This window comes from Platichthys flesus, chromosome 16, assembly GCF_949316205.1.
Source record: "Platichthys flesus chromosome 16, fPlaFle2.1, whole genome shotgun sequence".
NCBI classification, from domain to species: domain Eukaryota; kingdom Metazoa; phylum Chordata; class Actinopteri; order Pleuronectiformes; family Pleuronectidae; genus Platichthys; species Platichthys flesus.
Window position 1 is genome coordinate 15,644,636 of NC_084960.1, and position 20,813 is coordinate 15,665,448.

Here is a 20,813-nt window from a genome sequence, read left to right on the forward strand (position 1 = left end):
CTCTGTTTGTGCTCATTACAACAGAAAGAATCCCTCCATCTTTTAAATTCTTGTATCTAACCAAAGGGGTCGGACAGGGTCTCTTCTTGTGCTGAAGCTTTTATAGTCCCCTGCCTGGCCTTGGTTTTGATAGCCAGAGATAAGGGACAGAGTGCTAACTTGACAACTTGGCTCTGTGAGTGATGAATACCTGACCACATTTTTGTTCAGGGCTGACGTCACCCAGTGTTCCCTGTACCACCTCATGCACAGCTGGGAGGATTCTTCTGTGGTGTTTCATCCTATCAGCTCCTATTGACACCCAGGAACCAGAAAGACCATTTCAGTTTGGTCCATATAGTTTTTGTTACCTGCAGCTACCACTGCGGCTGAAATCCTTTTTTATTATGTTTGAGTCGCGTGACAGCAAACTAGCCTTGACTTCCATTATATACCGATTATTATCACAGGGTGGTGGAAGGGGCTGGACACAATCCCAGCTGGCATTGGGCGAGAGGCAGGACACACCCTGGATGGGTCACAAGCTTATCGCAGGGCCGGCATTTAGAGACAAATCCATGCACATATCCACTTCTTGCATGTCTTTGGACTCCAAGGTACCTGGAGATAACCTCCACAAACATGTGAGCAACATGCACCCAACACAGGAAGGCCCTGGACAAACCAGGATAGAAGCTTCTTGCTGTGAGATGGTGTACTACCACACCTCCCCTTGTCCTTGTCTTGCATCACTAACGAGGTGACACTCCTTCAAAGCTATAGAGACCAAAAAAACAGCCTTCTTAGTTTTTTCATAATAATTGAGCCAGAAGAAATTAACATAAATAAATGCTGAATTAAGTGTAAATACTTAATTAACAAGTGCCAGGATATGTAAATGTTTTACCTTTTTCCTTATATTTTTTTATCTTTTAATATGTCATATTATACATTACATGTGTAATATATATTAATATTTTTCTTCATCTCTCTTCACCTCTTTTCGTTCTATATGTAGTTCGATCACTTTCTTCATCAAATATCTTCATTGTCTGTTTTAAAATTTTATGTCAAATTTGGATTATGATTTTGTATTATTATTTCATATCTCTGTTTGACTGGAGTTGAGATGCAGCTGCACATTTAGTTGTCAGAAATAATAATAGATTTAATATTTAATCTGTGTTGACTCAAGCGGCGCCTTCAACTCTCTCCACCAATGAGCGATCGCCAAACTCTGAAGGCGGAAGAAAACACGGAAGCAGCTCACAGGAAACGCGACACGTCGACTGGCTGCGATAAACATTGTTCACAGTCAAATGAACGATAGCTTTACGTTTCCCAGTGTTTGTTAGTGTGTTCACATTCCGTCTGCTCCGCTCGCCGCAGCCGGGATGGAGAAGGACAACGAGCTGCCTCTGGCCACAGAGAGATATGGCAGCGCAGGCTCATGGATGTACTTAGTGAAAGATGGAGTGGTAGAGAGGAGGAGAGAAGGACGTGAAGGTGCTTCAAGAAGAAACTCTATTGTTGGAGTGTTCAAAGTAAGACAGATCTACAGCATGTCCACGTAGCAATACTGACTGTTCAGCCCGTTGCTCACATTTACATCCTTGGGTTTCAGAGTGTGTTTCTGCCTCAAGGCTACCCAGAGAGTGTCAGTGATGACTACCTGCAGTACCAGTTCTGGGACACAGTGCAGGTACCTCTGAAGAACCACTGAGATCATCATCTCCATCATCTGCATCACCCCCCAACCAGACTGAAACTCTCTCCACCCACTCTCTCCTCTCCCCCCTCAGGCTTTCGCCAGCTCCCTGTCTGGGACCCTGGCCACTCAGGCGTCTCTCCGAGGGGTCGGTGTTGGAAACCACGAGGCCACAGTGGCTGCAGCCACCGTCACCTGGTTATTGAGAGGTGATCCCTTTAGAAAACAACAACAAAATACCATTAGAACGTCACCCAGCTGAATGCACATCTCCACCGAGGGCCCCTGTCTCGCAACATTAAAGAAAGTGATGAAACAAAGAATCCTGGATCTGCCCCATGTCCATATCTGCGCTAAAACTCGTTACCGTACAGTGACGAAAAATTAGCTGACCCCCATTTGAAACCACATTAAATCTGCTGATTTTTACTTGGAGCCACACCGAGTTGCAAACTCATAGATATCAGTCCTCAAGATATGTTGGATTTATATCAATTAAGATCCATGAATCATTTCCTGGGAAAGAAGTGGACATTTAAAAAAAACTTGAACCTTAATAGGTTCTTTCTTGACTCGTGTTCTCTCCTAACACCAAATGTGTTGGAAATCTGTAATCCTTCTGACAAACATAAGGAAACCAACGGACATACGTGGAAAAAAAAAACTCTTGGTCGTAGGTAATCAACTTATAAAGTGACAGACTTCTTCAGAGCATCATGTGAAATTATGTTCTCCCCTGCAGATGGGACGGGCATGCTGGGAAGAATCCTCTTCGCCTGGCAGAAAGGGTACGATCATGTTTTTGCTCTATTCAAGTAAAAGCTTGACAAGTGTCTCATTGTTTCCTGTTGGAACTTCTTTGTTTCTGTTACAGGAGTAAACTGGACTCTGAGGCCAAAAAATGGAGGTACTGTCTCGATGATGTACAGACATTTTATCTTGAAGACTTATTGAGTCTAAACATTATCCTAAAACCCACTTGATGTCACGAATCCTCTGCTGTCATCGTCTTTCCAGGCTTTTTGCTGATGTGCTCAACGACAGTGCCATGTTCATGGAGATATTGGCTCCATACTTTCCTGTTTTTTTCACCTCGATTGTGTGCATCGCTGGGATATTCAAGGTAAGATGTAATTAATTTGCTCATCCGTGATTGAAAAACTCAAGAATACTATTTCTGAAGCTGAAGAAGTTAACATGAAGTTTAAATCTGAATAGTCCAAAGTTAAATTTTACATCTACACAAACTATGATGCTCTTTGTGGTGTTTTTTTTATTTATATAATTATTGTGTTTCTGCTCAAGATTGGCTCAACTGAGCTTATATGTGTTTGTCTTCTCCAGTCCATTGTTGGAGTTGCAGGTGGAGCGACCAGAGCTGCTCTGACGGTTCATCAGGCTCGCAGAGACAACATGGCTGACATCTCTGCCAAAGATGGTAGTCAGGTACTTTTTTTTCAAAAGTTTTTGTCTCTATGTCTATTTGTCATTGAGCCGTCCACAGTAAACAGTGACAGTACAATGGCCTAAATCGTGTTCCGTGTTCTACTCAAAATGTAGATATATCATATAAACAGCACTAAATTACCAGATACCATATACACTGTGTGTTCTATGTCATATTTCATTATGAATAATGGAGTGCAATAGGCCTCTATCACACTAGACATGCCATAGAAGAAGAAACACTGGTGTTATGAATAACATTTACGAGGGCTCTGTTCTGTTTGATAACCCTGGACCAGAAACCAAAAATGTATTGATTTATGTTCATGTAAAAATGTTGTTTTAAAAAGCCTGAAGTTCAGCTGTTTCCAAACTGCAGGTTTTACTGAGCTTTTACCTAAAATAATTAGAGCTCATCAGAAGCTGTTTAAATTTTCCACAGGAGACGTTAGTGAACCTGGCAGGACTGCTGATCAGCTTGATGCTCATTCCCCTCGTCACTGATAATCCATTGTATGTGCAAATTTATTTGAACTTGAAATCCCAAAGACATTTTAATTATATTTGGAGTCTGTTGCCTCTTTTATGTCGTCTAACTCCTTTCTCATTTCCTCCATCTGCCCCCTCAGACTGACTCTCAGCCTCTTCTTCCTCTTCACCATCCTCCACCTTTTTGCCAATTACAAGGCTGTGCGTTCGGTTGTCATGGAAACCTTCAATGAGGCACGGCTTTCGATCGTGTTGCAGCAGTACCTGAAAGACAGAAGAGTCCTGAGTCCACTAGAGGCCAATCAGAGAGAGCCAGTGTTCTTTGGTAAAAGAAATTATCCCACATTTCATAATGAAGTTTTAATATGTTGATTAAGCACATTGAAAATTATAAAATGTGTTTTTTCCCACACAGAGTTTAGCAAAACGGTGCCAATTAGACTTGGAGTGAGGCTGCAGGAGATTGGGCAAAGGTAGTTTCATCTATCAGTTCTTATATGACAAAAAAGTACACTCAGAAAAAGTGTACAGATACATTTTATCTTCTTATTCTTTAGCCCAGAGGATCTTCAGATGGCTCTGACGCAAAACAACATGCATTACCTCTTAGGGGTGAGAAACGGTACGTCGGCCTGAGATGACTTCTTCCCTCACAGAGAAACAGTGTGTTCAAGAGTCATGTTAACAACTTTGAATGTTTTTTAAGTCACCTGTCGTCCTTTCGCAGGGTGCGTGTGTGTTTGTTTGGGACCAGAAGCATCGGTGCATGATGAAATCAGAGCCGTGTGTCAGGCTGTGTGGATCAGTAGCAAGTTGAGCCCTCTAGCTTCCACAGAACTTGCTGCACAACAACAGCAAAGTGAGTCTTTAAGGCTAATTCTGTAATTAATTTACATTAATAGAGATTCTTCAAGGTAACCAATGGATAAACACTGCAAAATTGTGTTTATTTTTTCGAAAGGTCACTGGGAGATGGTGCATGAGAGTCACAAGCTGATGGACACTATTTTTCATCCGTTTCTCAAAGGTGAGTCTACACAAAACAGTTTTAAGTCACCCATTGTCTGCTTGATCTTGTATATTAATGTTTTTTTATCAAGAATAATGAATCATGATTTTGCTCAAATATTTTCCAGGTGTAGAAGCTGCAGGATGGGACACAAAACGAACTCTGCTGGACTGGGATGAGTGGAGGGTCCAGTGGAAATCTAAGAGCAGCTGAGCTGCGAGGCGTCTGCAGGCCATCCTCACTGTTTATATCACATTTATCCAACAATTATTTTTTTAAGTTCATCCTGTTTGATTCAATACGTTTCAATCTGTCAGTGTGGATGATACATTTAGATGAAAATATACATTTTGTACATGGATATTTTTATTTTGTTATTGATCAATTAAAATCAGAAAATTGTACAATGAGAGCGCAAATGTTATTATTTTAATGATTTATTGAAAAGTCAAAACAAAACAAAAACCATTGCATCCGCCAGGGAAAGGGGGCGATATTGAGCCTTCTATAACCAACCAACACATCATGAAGAAGAACAAAAGCAAAGTGGTTGAAAAGTTAGCAGCATTCTGAAGGGTAAGAGCGGAAAAACGTTTGGCTTAAACAGTATATGAGATATTTGGTGATGGGTGAAGTTGAATGTCAAGGGTTGATACTAGAATTAAAAGATAATTGTATATTCTGCTAAATACATTTATCTTCGTAGATACACCACGTGTTTTCAAACGTAAACCGAAATTTATAATTTGTCGCGAGGCTTTTATTTTGAAAGTTTCAATCGGATGTGTACACACTTTTTGTAAATTTCATCGCTCTTTCAAACTCCAACAACTAAATCAGTCCTTTCGCTGGAGAACTGGTTTAAAATGGGGAGATATAAATGTGCCTACAACTGCGAAAGCTCCAGTGAATCAGATGTAAAGTTTTTTAAGTAAGTTTTCAATTTAGTCACCATTTTTTGCCATAAACCAGGAGGTAGCAAGCTAGCATAGTGAGGTGAATGTTAAGCTAGCAGCAATAAGGTTGGTTGGAAGTGTGATTCAGCTCCTCTTTAAGTTGTATTTACAGTCACTACGGATTTTATTAAGTATTATAAAATGTTCTAATGTAATCTGTAGTTGACTTGACTTGTGCAGTCTGGGTAATGGAGGACAAGCCGCACACCTGCAGGCGCTGTGTTGTGTTTACTTTACTTTACTCTGTTGTTTTCATTAGACTTGATCAACTAGAAAACCAACATGGTTGGATCCTCAAAAATCGCAATATAATGGAGGGACATCTACAATCTCTATTTACTGAAAAAAGAAGTGTAATATTTGAACTGGACTTTCAGACACAAAGAATTTGGATGCAAAGCTTAACTAGGGCTACGTTGTAGCACTTGCGGGCCCGAGCACCCGCACGTTGAAGCCTGTTGCGGTCGGTGGAGAGAGCGATCGATGACCAAGCGCACATCATCGATCGAGCATGCACTTCTCCACGTTGCATGCGTTTTGCGCTCTGCGGCAGTAGGTTTGCCAGTAGGTGGCGCCATCACTATTATTACGCACAGACATATAGATCTGTTCAAGTAGGCGCTCTGATGTAGCGTGAGAAATTTTGTGTCAATTGGACAATGTTTCCGCAACTTAATTTTCACACTGATCAGTAGGTGGCGCTATGACCCTGAACTAATATTTATATGTGGAGCTGTTCAGATCAGTATTGTGATCATAGGTCAGTAGTTTGGAGCCGGTTGGATAATGCAGAGTGGATTTACAAAGTACTTCCTGTTTCCTGGCGAATCAGTAGGTGGCGCTATGACACTGAGGAAATATTGACACATAGAGCTGTTCAGGCTTGGACTCTGACCATGTGACAGAAGTTTTGTAGTGATAGGACAATGCACAGTGGAGTTATGATAACATCGTGTCCTTTGGCGAAGGAAAATCCTTCGCCGCACATCAATGTTTACACGGTTTGAGGAAACGTCACAATTCTGACCATGATCTAATGACTTGACTGATCTGATTTGAGCTGTATATTGTAAATCACACAGGAGCAGTTCATCAAAGTATAAAACATGTCACTTCCTGTAGCCACCAGGGGGCGCTGTAATTTCAAGTCATAATTTCTGTGTAGATGTCATCAGGATGGCACCCTTGTCTTACATGTCTAGTTTGGACTCGATTGGACAATGTATGTCCGAGATACAGAACCTCGTGTTTTGATGGCGTTTAATCAAACTCAAGACGCCACGCCACGGTCACACGGTGTGACGAAAGGTCAATCTCTTAATCACTTTTTATCTCCATCTTGTTGTGATGGCACTGATCTTAATTTGAAGTTAATCTGATGAAAGCCCTGGGACAAGTGCATCAAGTAAAAATGTGGAATATGGAAAAAAAATGGCCACTTAATCCAAAATGGCGGCCTCCCTGTTTGGTCAAGCATACCTATCCAAGATATTTTTTTGTTTGTTATGAAACGACACATGTCCCGATAGATTTGTATAAATGTCGGCCATCGTAGTGCCGGGGTTGCCCTATAGGGGGCGCTGGTCAGTTTTTTTGCCACGCCCATTTCTTAAAACCATATGAATATCTTCAGGGGGGGGCTGTTGTTACACACATGTAGTTTGAGAGAGATAGAATCATGAACACTGAAGTTACAGCAATTTCGTGTTTCACGGCGAGTTGATGAACTTTAATGCCACGCCATTCATATGGCGTTTGACGAAAAGTCACGGTAATCTTATGTCTTCATTGTCAATGTCTTGGGACCCATTTGATACAGTTTGACATGGTTGAGGTCAGTGGATGAGGAGAAATTCATCCAAGTGTAAGACAAGCAAAAAACAAGACATTTCCTGTTGCCACCAGGGGGCGCTGCGGTTTTAAGTCATCATTTATGCATAGATGTCATCAGGCGGGGACTATTGTCTTACATGTCTAGTTTGGACTTGATTGGAACATGTATGTCCGAGATACAGATGCCCGTGTTTTGATGGCGTGTAACCAATTTTTAACGCCATGCCACGGTCACACGGTGTGATAAAAAAAAAATCCCTCAATCATTTTTTATCTCCATCTTGTTGTGATGACACTCATCTGAATTTGAAGTTGATCTGATGAAAGCCCTGGGACAAGTACGTAAAAGTAAAAATGTGGGATATTGCCAAAATGGCCACTAAAAGCAAAATGGCGGACTTCCTGTTGCGTTTTTCATAATGCTCCATGAGACTTTTTTTCATGACTGGTCACGATACACCTATATCCAGATTTTGATGAAAATCCGTTATGTGGAAACCTAGGGGCTGGTTCCAGGGGGCGCTGTAGAGCCATTTTGCCACGCCCAATTCCAATTACTCCAGAATACTAAAATATCCGCAGACCTTGAATTTCCTGCAAAGTTTCATAACTTTTTGAGCATGTCTAGACCCTGAAAAAGCCCCCCAAAGGGAAATAATAATAACTAGGGCTACGTTGTAGCACTAACGGGCCCGAGCACAGGCAATTTCAAGTCTGTTGCGGTCGGGGAAGAGAGAACGTTCGATGACCAAGCGCTCGTCTCCACATTGCCTGCGTTTGCCCTGTGCGGCAAGGAAGATAGCTCCACTTCTTCTGGCCAGCCGCTGGTGCTGAACTAGAGGTAAGTAACCTTGAAACTATCCAACATAACCTATTGCTTTATCTATCATCATATGCTTACATGCCTCAAGTTTTTTGTAATATGTAATTGTTATAAAAGTTACCGTTTATTTATCACGTCTAATGAACAGATTGAAGCAAGATAACTCCACAGTCTTGTTTTGGTTGTGACATTATTTTTTTTAATGAGTTACTATCAATACGCTACACGTGTACGTTTCATGTGATAGTAACTGTTTCACCAATATTCTGATACAGGATGGTACATCCGCCATTACTATTTTCACATCGTTTATTTAGTCTGTCATGGAGTTGTAGAGTGAACTAGACAGTAGTGATAAGATTATAATGTCCACACATCAGTGTTGTAAACACTTCTCCAATTAATTATATAATTATGTTTTCACACTGAGGGAAGTGGAGAGACTTGATGTGGACTGTTATCAACAGCTCTGTGGGAGATCATCACCTTGAATATTACAGATGAGGTAGAAAGACATTTTATCTATGTGTACAATGTTGTATTTCTTTGTCACGTTTTATCAAAAGCGATTTAAAGTATGTGCATTTAACCATTAGGATACAAACCCAGACCCTAGTACATCGGTTCTAGCTGAAATAAGTAGTGCTTCATAAACAACACAAAACATTCATAACAGTACGCTTCTGCTCCTCATTAATGCAGCTCCTGATGTCCCCAGCAGCAACATGGTGGAGATCTGCAGCTTCATGCTGGTCAACTGGAAGACAACTGATTAAGATTAAAAGATTAAGATTAAAATCCATTTATTCATCCCAAACACATGCACAGACATGCAAAGGCACACTCATGCAGGTAGGGAAATTTAATCGCTGCTTTTTACCCATCTGGTGCAGGACACACAGAGCAGTGAGCGACCATGTACGGCGCTCGGGGGAGCAGATGTTGGGGGAGTGAGGTGCCTTGCTCATGGGCACTAGAGAGGGTAGGGAGACTCTTGGATTTTTGGACAGATCAATCCAGGTTCGACTTTTGTTGTCTCTCCATGGAGTCGAACCAAAGACGAACCAGAGACCTTCTCTGCCCATAGTCCAAGTTTCTGCCACTCGACCACCGCCTCTCCTCATGCATCATCAAACTAGTAATCTACACATCACTCCATGCGTTGCTCCCTTAACTACAGATGGCCTGCGAATGTCATGGAGTTTTACAGTGAATTAGACAGTTTAGGTATGATTTTAATCTCCACACATCAGTGTTGTAAACAGTTCTCAAATTAATTATAGAATTATGTTTTCACACTGAGAGAAGTGGAAAGACTTGATTTGGACTGTTATCAATAGGTCTGTGGGAGATTATCACCTTGAATAGTACTGATGAGGTAGAAAGACATTTTATGTATTTGTACAATGTTGTATTTCTTTCAGCACTTTTATCAGAAGGGACTTAAAATATGTACATTTCACCATGAGGATATAAACCAAGACCACAGTACAACAGTTCTATCTGAAATCTGTTGTGCTTTATACACAACACAAAACATTCTTTAACAGTGCGTTTTTTCTCTTCATAGATGAAGAACTGCAGCACCTGATGTCCTCAGCAGCAACATGGTGGAGATCTGATTTGATACACTTTAGATAAGAACCCAGTGTTTTATATTTCTGCTTTGCCATAAGAGACAGAACATGGTCATCACAGCTGTGTCCTTCAGGCTCGTCTGTCCCTAATAAAATGATAGGAAACATGAAAGTGATCGTCATTATTGTAGAGGAAGAGTTACATATGAACAAAGTGTGTAATCTTATTTTCTGTGGATATTCAACTGTGTATTTGAATATGCTTTTGGATTAAAACGTGCACTACCATGACAATGAATGTTTTTAATGGAGCTATTTCACATTAAAAGTATTGCATTATAATTTAATACATTATGTATTATGTGCAATACTTTGATTGTTTTTAAGTAATGAAATCAGGTCTGTACCTGGAGTCAGTGTTCAGTCTGGTTGGATTCAAGTTGTGTGTCAAGTTGGACCTTCTAGAGGAACATGAAACCAATACACAGATATGTAAAGTCATACATGGGCCAGGTTAAGTAATTAACAGACTTTTAAATGGTAAAAATAAAATATTAGTTCAAAGTTAATCAGAGCATAATCATTTCAGATTAGGAAATAGGTAGTGCATATAAGCCCACAACTCTGTATGACACTGTCTGTTGTAGTAAAGGTACAAGGCTATGACTTACTCATATTTAACAAAAGAATTCAGTGAAGTCTGTCTGAGATTAACGATTTAAATACTGAAGGTGGGAGACACGGTTATTTTTCACTGTAACACGTGACAGGACATCAACACCGTGACTCTGAATAAAGAGCCTTAAAAGACGTAGTGCTCCTTTGAACAGCTGCTCTTACAATGTGTAGCAAGTGCTAAATCTCCATTAGTATAATAGTAACAAAAATCACCCTTTACATAATTGAACATATATTTTCCATGTGAACCCCTTTAACACAGTTCAATTCAGGAGCAAAATATAATTTATACAGTATTTATTAGAGCTAGTATTAGTAAACAGATCAAACAAATGCAGTACAACACATCACACATCCACAGTGTCTCTTTTGCTTATCATCACAGTCAGTCAGAAGTGTCCGTTTAACTTACGTAGCAGTTGAGAGATGCTTCGTCGGAGCTAGCAGGAGCTAGCTCATAGCCAGTGCTGCTGTTGAGAGCGGCAGAGTTCACACAGGAAAAGACACAACGGGAGAGGGGACAAAAACCTTTGAGTCCCACACTCTAACCTGCTGAGCGAACAACGTCCACAGTTACTCCGCCGCCGTCCTCTCATCCAGACTCGCCAACCGTTCTCCGGTTCTTCGTGATACACAGCTCCGCAGCTTGTGACGACGTAACTCATGAGGCGTTCACTTGCAGCTGTGTTAAATGCAGCTTCGTTTGTCATGGCGAGTTGAAGAAGTCTGCTGCAAAGCTATGAATAATCCGCATGATGAAAACTCACAGCAATGTTATGCCTACATTATCAATATATTGAGACCCATGTGACACAGTTTGACATGGTTTAGCAAAGTGAATGAGGAGAAATACATCCAAGTGTGAGACGTAACAAACCGAAAGCGGTCTCATGCTGCGTTCAGGGTAACTCTGTTAAAATGGGTTTCATAGGTCATGGTGAGCTGATGAACTTTGATGCCACGCCATTAACAATCTGCATGATGAAAAGTCACAATAATGTTATGCCTACATTATCAATATCTTGAGACCAATTTGACACAGTTTGACATGGTTTAGTAAAGTGGCTGGAGGGAAATACATCAAAGAGTAAGATGACCAAAACAAGACATTTCCTGATGCCACCAGGGGGCGCTTTCCTTTTAAGTCATGATTTCTAGGTAGATGTCTTCCGGTCGCGACTCTTGTCTTATATGTGTAGTTTGGAGTCGATTGGACAAAATATGTCTAAGTTACAGAAGCTCGCTTATATTGGCGTTTAGTCGAACTTTGAGACCTCACCACGGTCACACGGTATGATGAAAAGTTTAAATTCTGATAACTTTAGATCTTCATCTTGTTTTGTAGAGTCTCATCTAATTTTTAAGTTGATCTGATGAAAGCTGTCTGAGTAGTACATAAAAACATAACACGTACCAAAATAAGACATTTCGCGTTACCACCAGGGGGCGCTGTGATTGTAAGTCACAATTTCTGCACCCATGTCTTCTGGTGGCGACTCTTGTCGAATGTGTCTAGTTTGGACTCAATTGGACAAAATATGTCTGAAATATGGAAGCTTGTGTTTTGATGGCGTTTCATCAAACTTTAACGCCACACCACGGTCAGACGGTTTTGCTAAAACGTAATCCTTCAATAACTTTAGATCTCCAATTTGTTGTGATGACGATCGTCTAAATTTGAAGTTGATCTGATGAAAGCTGTACGACAAGTACATCAAAGAAAAAATATGGAATATGACCAAAATGGCCACTAAAGTCAAACTGGCGGGCTTCCTGTTGCGTTATTCATAATGCACTGATGGACTTTTTTGTGCATCTAGTCATGATACACAATAATCTTTGTTTTTTTTGAGGATCGGTGAATGCTAAATGAGGGGCTTTTCCGTAGGTGGCGCTCTTGAGCCATTTTGCCACGCCCTTTTCAAAATACTCCAGAATACGTAATTTTACGCCGCCTTCGAATTTACTGCAAACTCCTACAACTTTTTGAGCACATTAAAGCCCTCAAAAAGCCAATTCATTTAAGCTAAGAAAAATAATAATAATAATAATAATAATCATTTCAATTTCAATAGGGCCTCCCACCGATTTCGGTGCTCGGGCCCTAACTAGGGCTACGTTGTAGCACTTGCGGGCCCGAGCACCCGCACGTTGAAGCCTGTTGCGGTCGGTGGAGAGAGCGATCGATGAGCAAGCGCACATCATCGATCGAGCATGCACTTCTCCACGTTGCATGCGTTTTGCGCTCTGCGGCAGTAGGTTTGCCAGTAGGTGGCGCCATCACTATTATTACGCACAGACATATATATCTGTTCATGTAGGCGCTCTGATGTAGCGTGAGAAATTTTGTGTCAATTGGACAATGTTTCCGCAACTTAATTTTCACACTGATCAATAGGTGGCGCTATGATCCTGAACTAATATTCATATATGGAGCTGTTCTATTCAGGATTGTGATCATAGGTCAGTAGTTTGGAGCCGGTTGGATAATGCAGAGTGGATTAACAAAGTACTTCCTGTTTCCTGGCGAATCAGTAGGTGGCGCTATGACACTGAGGAAATATTGACACATAGAGCTGTTCAGGCTTGGACTCTGACCATGTGACAGAAGTTTTGTAGTGATAGGACAATGCACAGTGGAGTTATGATAACATCGTGTCCTTTGGCGAAGGAAAATCCTTCGCCGCACATCAATGTTTACACGGTTTGAGGAAACGTCACAATTCTGACCATGATCTAATGACTTGACTGATGTGATTTGAGCTGTATATTGTAAATCAGCCAGGAGCAGTTCATCAAAGTATAAAACATGTCACTTCCTGTAGCCACCAGGGGGCGCTGTAATTTCAAGTCATAATTTCTGTGTAGATGTCATCAGGATGGCACCCTTGTCTTACATGTCTAGTTTGGACTCAATTGGACAATGTATGTCCGAGATACAGAACCTCGTGTTTTGATGGCGTTTAATCAAACTCAAGACGCCACGCCACGGTCACACGGTGTGACGAAAGGTCAATCTCTTAATCACTTTTTATCTCCATCTTGTTGTGATGGCACTGATCTTAATTTGAAGTTAATCTGATGAAAGCCCTGGGACAAGTGCATCAAGTAAAAATGTGGAATATGGAAAAAAAATGGCCACTTAATCCAAAATGGCGGCCTCCCTGTTTGGTCAAGCATACCTATCCAAGATATTTTTTTGTTTGTTATGAAACGACACATGTCCCGATAGATTTGTATAAATGTCGGCCATCGTAGTGCCGGGGTTGCCCTATAGGGGGCGCTGGTCAGTTTTTTTGCCACGCCCATTTCTTAAAACCATATGAATATCTTCAGGGGGGGGCTGTTGTTACACACATGTAGTTTGAGAGAGATAGAATCATGAACACTGAAGTTACAGCAATTTCGTGTTTCACGGCGAGTTGATGAACTTTAATGCCACGCCATTCATATGGCGTTTGACGAAAAGTCACGGTAATCTTATGTCTTCATTGTCAATGTCTTGGGACCCATTTGATACAGTTTGACATGGTTGAGGTCAGTGGATGAGGAGAAATTCATCCAAGTGTAAGACAAGCAAAAAACAAGACATTTCCTGTTGCCACCAGGGGGCGCTGCGGTTTTAAGTCATCATTTATGCATAGATGTCATCAGGCGGGGACTATTGTCTTACATGTCTAGTTTGGACTTGATTGGAACATGTATGTCCGAGATACAGATGCCCGTGTTTTGATGGCGTGTAACCAATTTTTAACGCCATGCCACGGTCACACGGTGTGATAAAAAAAAAATCCCTCAATCATTTTTTATCTCCATCTTGTTGTGATGACACTCATCTGAATTTGAAGTTGATCTGATGAAAGCCCTGGGACAAGTACGTAAAAGTAAAAATGTGGGATATTGCCAAAATGGCCACTAAAAGCAAAATGGCGGACTTCCTGTTGTGTTTTTCATAATGCTCCATGAGACTTTTTTTCATGACTGGTCACGATACACCTATATCCAGATTTTGATGAAAATCCGTTATGTGGAAACCTAGGGGCTGGTTCCAGGGGGCGCTGTAGAGCCATTTTGCCACGCCCAATTCCAATTACTCCAGAATACTAAAATATCCGCAGACCTTGAATTTCCTGCAAAGTTTCATAACTTTTTGAGCATGTCTAGACCCTGAAAAAGCCCCCCAAAGGGAAATAATAATAATAATAATAATAATAATAATAATAATAATAATAATAAAAATCCTTACAGATTCAATAGGGCCTCTCACCATTCGGTGCTCGGGCCCTAATAACTAGGGCTACGTTGTAGCACTTGCGGGCCCGAGCACCCGCACGTTGAAGCCTGTTGCGGTCGGTGGAGAGAGCGATCGATGACCAAGCGCACATCATCGATCGAGCATGCACTTCTCCACGTTGCATGCGTTTTGCGCTCTGCGGCAGTAGGTTTGCCAGTAGGTGGCGCCATCACTATTATTACGCACAGACATATAGATCTGTTCAAGTAGGCACTCTGATGTAGCGTGAGAAATTTTGTGTCAATTGGACAATGTTTCCGCAACTTAATTTTCACACTGATCAATAGGTGGCGCTATGATCCGGAACTAATATTCATATATGGAGCTGTTCTATTCAGGATTGTGATCATAGGTCAGTAGTTTGGAGTCGGTTGGATAATGCAGAGTGGATTAACAAAGTACTTCCTGTTTCCTGGCGAATCAGTAGGTGGCGCTATGACACTGAGGAAATATTGACACATAGAGCTGTTCAGGCTTGGACTCTGACCATGTGACAGAAGTTTTGTAGTGATAGGACAATACACAGTGGAGTTATGATAACATCGTGTCCTTTGGCGAAGGAAAATCCTTCGCCGCACATCAATGTTTACACGGTTTGAGGAAACGTCACAATTCTGACCATGATCTAATGACTTGACTGATCTGATTTGAGCTGTATATTGTAAATCACACAGGAGCAGTTCATCAAAGTATAAAACATGTCACTTCCTGTATCCACCAGGGGGCGCTGTAATTTCAAGTCATAATTTCTGTGTAGATGTCATCAGGATGGCACCCTTGTCTTACATGTCTAGTTTGGACTCGATTTGACAATGTATGTCCGAGATACAGAACCTCGTGTTTTGATGGCGTTTAATCAAACTCAAGACGCCACGCCACGGTCACACGGTGTGACGAAAGGTCAATCTCTTAATCACTTTTTATCTCCATCTTGTTGTGATGGCACTGATCTTAATTTGAAGTTAATCTGATGAAAGCCCTGGGACAAGTGCATCAAGTAAAAATGTGGAATATGGAAAAAAAATGGCCACTTAATCCAAAATGGCGGCCTCCCTGTTTGGTCAAGCATACCTATCCAAGATATTTCTTTGTTTGTTATGAAACGACACATGTCCCGATAGATTTGTATAAATGTCGGCCATCGTAGTGCCGGGGTTGCCCTATAGGGGGCGCTGGTCAGTTTCTTTGCCACGCCCATTTCTTAAAACCATATGAATATCTTCAGGGGGGGGCTGTTGTTACACACATGTAGTTTGAGAGAGATAGAATCATGAACACTGAAGTTACAGCAATTTCGTGTTTCACGGCGAGTTGATGAACTTTAATGCCACGCCATTCATATGGCGTTTGACGAAAAGTCACGGTAATCTTATGTCTTCATTGTCAATGTCTTGGGACCCATTTGATACAGTTTGACATGGTTGAGGTCAGTGGATGAGGAGAAATTCATCCAAGTGTAAGACAAGCAAAAAAACAAGACATTTCCTGTTGCCACCAGGGGGCGCTGCGGTTTTAAGTCATCATTTATGCATAGATGTCATCAGGCGGGGACTTTTGTCTTACATGTCTAGTTTGGACTTGATTGGAACATGTATGTCCGAGATACAGATGCCCGTGTTTTGATGGCGTGTAACCAATTTTTAACGCCATGCCACGGTCACACGGTGTGATAAAAAAAAAATCCCTCAATCATTTTTTATCTCCATCTTGTTGTGATGACACTCATCTGAATTTGAAGTTGATCTGATGAAAGCCCTGGGACAAGTACGTAAAAGTAAAAATGTGGGATATTGCCAAAATGGCCACTAAAAGCAAAATGGCGGACTTCCTGTTGCGTTTTTCACAATGCTCCATGAGACTTTTTTTCATGACTGGTCACGATACACCTATATCCAGATTTTGATGAAAATCCGTTATGTGGAAACCTAGGGGCTGGTTCCAGGGGGCGCTGTAGAGCCATTTTGCCACGCCCAATTCCAATTACTCCAGAATACTAAAATATCCGCAGACCTTGAATTTCCTGCAAAGTTTCATAACTTTTTGAGCATGTCTAGACCCTGAAAAAGCCCCCCAAAGGGAAATAATAATAATAATAATAATAACTAGGGCTACGTTGTAGCACTTGCGGGCCCGAGCACCCGCACGTTGAAGCCTGTTGCGGTCGGTGGAGAGAGCGATCGATGACCAAGCGCACATCATCGATCGAGCATGCACTTCTCCACGTTGCATGCGTTTTGCGCTCTGCGGCAGTAGGTTTGCCAGTAGGTGGCGCCATCACTATTATTACGCACAGACATATAGATCTGTTCAAGTAGGCGCTCTGATGTAGCGTGAGAAATTTTGTGTCAATTGGACAATGTTTCCGCAACTTAATTTTCACACTGATCAGTAGGTGGCGCTATGACCCTGAACTAATATTTATATGTGGAGCTGTTCAGATCAGTATTGTGATCATAGGTCAGTAGTTTGGAGCCGGTTGGATAATGCAGAGTGGATTTACAAAGTACTTCCTGTTTCCTGGCGAATCAGTAGGTGGCGCTATGACACTGAGGAAATATTGACACATAGAGCTGTTCAGGCTTGGACTCTGACCATGTGACAGAAGTTTTGTAGTGATAGGACAATGCACAGTGGAGTTATGATAACATCGTGTCCTTTGGCGAAGGAAAATCCTTCGCCGCACATCAATGTTTACACGGTTTGAGGAAACGTCACAATTCTGACCATGATCTAATGACTTGACTGATCTGATTTGAGCTGTATATTGTAAATCACACAGGAGCAGTTCATCAAAGTATAAAACATGTCACTTCCTGTAGCCACCAGGGGGCGCTGTAATTTCAAGTCATAATTTCTGTGTAGATGTCATCAGGATGGCACCCTTGTCTTACATGTCTAGTTTGGACTCGATTGGACAATGTATGTCCGAGATACAGAACCTCGTGTTTTGATGGCGTTTAATCAAACTCAAGACGCCACGCCACGGTCACACGGTGTGACGAAAGGTCAATCTCTTAATCACTTTTTATCTCCATCTTGTTGTGATGGCACTGATCTTAATTTGAAGTTAATCTGATGAAAGCCCTGGGACAAGTGCATCAAGTAAAAATGTGGAATATGGAAAAAAAATGGCCACTTAATCCAAAATGGCGGCCTCCCTGTTTGGTCAAGCATACCTATCCAAGATATTTTTTTGTTTGTTATGAAACGACACATGTCCCGATAGATTTGTATAAATGTCGGCCATCGTAGTGCCGGGGTTGCCCTATAGGGGGCGCTGGTCAGTTTTTTTGCCACGCCCATTTCTTAAAACCATATGAATATCTTCAGGGGGGGGCTGTTGTTACACACATGTAGTTTGAGAGAGATAGAATCATGAACACTGAAGTTACAGCAATTTCGTGTTTCACGGCGAGTTGATGAACTTTAATGCCACGCCATTCATATGGCGTTTGACGAAAAGTCACGGTAATCTTATGTCTTCATTGTCAATGTCTTGGGACCCATTTGATACAGTTTGACATGGTTGAGGTCAGTGGATGAGGAGAAATTCATCCAAGTGTAAGACAAGCAAAAAACAAGACATTTCCTGTTGCCACCAGGGGGCGCTGCGGTTTTAAGTCATCATTTATGCATAGATGTCATCAGGCGGGGACTATTGTCTTACATGTCTAGTTTGGACTTGATTGGAACATGTATGTCCGAGATACAGATGCCCGTGTTTTGATGGCGTGTAACCAATTTTTAACGCCATGCCACGGTCACACGGTGTGATAAAAAAAAAATCCCTCAATCATTTTTTATCTCCATCTTGTTGTGATGACACTCATCTGAATTTGAAGTTGATCTGATGAAAGCCCTGGGACAAGTACGTAAAAGTAAAAATGTGGGATATTGCCAAAATGGCCACTAAAAGCAAAATGGCGGACTTCCTGTTGCGTTTTTCATAATGCTCCATGAGACTTTTTTTCATGACTGGTCACGATACACCTATATCCAGATTTTGATGAAAATCCGTTATGTGGAAACCTAGGGGCTGGTTCCAGGGGGCGCTGTAGAGCCATTTTGCCACGCCCAATTCCAATTACTCCAGAATACTAAAATATCCGCAGACCTTGAATTTCCTGCAAAGTTTCATAACTTTTTGAGCATGTCTAGACCCTGAAAAAGCCCCCCAAAGGGAAATAATAATAACTAGGGCTACGTTGTAGCACTTGCGGGCCCGAGCACCCGCACGTTGAAGCCTGTTGCGGTCGGTGGAGAGAGCGATCGATGACCAAGCGCACATCATCGATCGAGCATGCACTTCTCCACGTTGCATGCGTTTTGCGCTCTGCGGCAGTAGGTTTGCCAGTAGGTGGCGCCATCACTATTATTACGCACAGTCATATAGATCTGTTCAAGTAGGCGCTCTGATGTAGCGTGAGAAATTTTGTGTCAATTGGACAATGTTTCCGCAACTTAATTTTCACACTGATCAATAGGTGGCGCTATGATCCTGAACTAATATTCATATATGGAGCTGTTCTATTCAGGATTGTGATCATAGTTCAGTAGTTTGGAGCCGGTTGGATAATGCAGAGTGGATTAACAAAGTACTTCCTGTTTCCTGGCGAATCAGTAGGTGGCGCTATGACACTGAGGAAATATTGACACATAGAGCTGTTCAGGCTTGGACTCTGACCATGTGACAGAAGTTTGTAGTGATAGGACAATGCACAGTGGAGTTATGATAACATCGTGTCCTTTGGCGAAGGAAAATCCTTGGCCGCACATCAATGTTTACACGGTTTGAGGAAACGTCACAATTCTGACCATGATCTTATGACTTGACTGATCTGATTTGAGCTGTATATTGTAAATCAGCCAGGAGCAGTTCATCAAAGTATAAAACATGTCACTTCCTGTAGCCACCAGGGGGCACTGTAATTTCAAGTCATAATTTCTGTGTAGATGTCATCAGGATGGCACCCTTGTCTTACATGTCTAGTTTGGACTCGATTGGACAATGTATGTCCGAGATACAGAACCTTGTGTTTTGATGGCGTTTAATCAAACTCAAGACGCCACGCCACGGTCACACGGTGTGACGAAAGGTCAATCTCTTAATCACTTTTTATCTCCATCTTGTTGTGATGGCACTGATCTTAATTTGAAGTTAATCTGATGAAAGCCCTGGGACAAGTGCATCAAGTAAAAATGTGGAATATGGAAAAAAAATGGCCACTTAATCCAAAATGGCGGCCTCCCTGTTTGGTCAAGCATACCTATCCAAGATATTTTTTTGTTTGTTATGAAACGACACATGTCCCGATAGATTTGTATAAATGTCGGCCATCGTAGTGCCGGGGTTGCCCTATAGGGGGCGCTGGTCAGTTTTTTTGCCACGCCCATTTCTTAAAACCATATGAATATCTTCAGGGGGGGGCTGTTGTTACACACATGTAGTTTGAGAGAGATAGAATCATGAACACTGAAGTTACAGCAATTTCGTGTTTCACGGCGAGTTGATGAACTTTAATGCCACGCCATTCATATGGCGTTTGACGAAAAGTCACGGTAATCTTATGTCTTCATTGTCAATGGTTTGGGACCCATTTGATACAGTTTGACATGGTTGAGGTCAGTGGATGAGGAGAGATTCATCCAAGTGTAAGACAAGCAAAAAACAAGACATTTCCTGTTGCCACAAGGGGGCGCTGCGGTTTTAAGTCATCATTTATGCATAGATGTCATCAGGCGGGGACTATTGTCTTACATGTCTAGTTTGGACTTGATTGGAACATGTATGTCCGAGATACAGATGCCCGTGTTTTGATGGCGTGTAACCAATTTTTAACGCCATGCCACGGTCACACGGTGTGATAAAAAAAAAATCCCTCAATCATTTTTTATCTCCATCTTGTTGTGATGACACTCATCTGAATTTGAAGTTGATCTGATGAAAGCCCTGGGACAAGTACGTAAAAGTAAAAATGTGGGATATTGCCAAAATGGCCACTAAAAGCAAAATGGCGGACT

The 20,813-nt window shown here is 41.6% G+C and overlaps 2 protein-coding genes and 1 long non-coding RNA gene across 4 annotated transcripts in view; 2 read left to right on the forward strand and 1 right to left on the reverse strand.

Annotated features, from left to right (window-relative positions):
- Positions 1 to 1,219: 1,219 nt before the first annotated feature.
- Positions 1,220 to 4,992, forward strand: rusf1 (RUS family member 1). The gene is made up of 14 exons (XM_062408260.1): positions 1,220 to 1,523; positions 1,604 to 1,681; positions 1,782 to 1,896; positions 2,430 to 2,475; positions 2,562 to 2,594; positions 2,705 to 2,810; positions 3,032 to 3,133; positions 3,576 to 3,646; positions 3,763 to 3,947; positions 4,038 to 4,095; positions 4,180 to 4,244; positions 4,350 to 4,481; positions 4,584 to 4,649; positions 4,759 to 4,992. Exons 1-14 carry the CDS (start codon positions 1,374 to 1,376, stop codon positions 4,842 to 4,844), a joined length of 1,293 nt encoding a protein of 430 aa, XP_062264244.1. The 5' UTR covers positions 1,220 to 1,373; the 3' UTR covers positions 4,845 to 4,992.
- An 86-nt stretch (positions 4,993 to 5,078) lies between these two features.
- Positions 5,079 to 20,813, forward strand: part of zgc:153292 (uncharacterized protein LOC100003014 homolog) — a 108,164-nt gene continuing 92,429 nt past the window's right edge. The window contains exon 1 of one of the 2 annotated variants that reach the window (XM_062408263.1): positions 5,079 to 5,207. Coding sequence is in view for 1 of the 2 variants with exons in the window: in XM_062408261.1 (XP_062264245.1) it covers positions 5,498 to 5,562 (65 nt within the window). In the remaining variant the exon portion in view is untranslated. Of the gene's footprint in view, positions 5,208 to 5,410; positions 5,563 to 20,813 lie in introns of those variants that run through there. The other variant, XM_062408261.1, reaches the window with a different exon arrangement.
- LOC133971228 (uncharacterized) lies at positions 8,653 to 10,425 on the reverse strand. The gene is made up of 3 exons (XR_009924362.1): positions 10,228 to 10,425; positions 9,831 to 9,966; positions 8,653 to 9,011 (listed from the first exon to the last, which is right to left on the reverse strand). It is a non-coding gene; the product is annotated as an uncharacterized LOC133971228 (long non-coding RNA).

What these genes read in the sequence shown, in the direction of transcription:
- rusf1 (XM_062408260.1), top strand. Translation starts at nt 1,374, where the DNA reads ATGGAGAAGGACAACGAGCTGCCTCTGGCCACAGAGAGATATGGCAGC. An exon ending in CGTCACCTGGTTATTGAGAG is followed by an intron (nt 1,897 to 2,429) that starts GTGATCCCTTTA and finishes TCTCCCCTGCAG; the next exon opens with ATGGGACGGGCATGCTGGGA. An exon ending in TTTTCATCCGTTTCTCAAAG is followed by an intron (nt 4,650 to 4,758) that starts GTGAGTCTACAC and finishes AATATTTTCCAG; the next exon opens with GTGTAGAAGCTGCAGGATGG.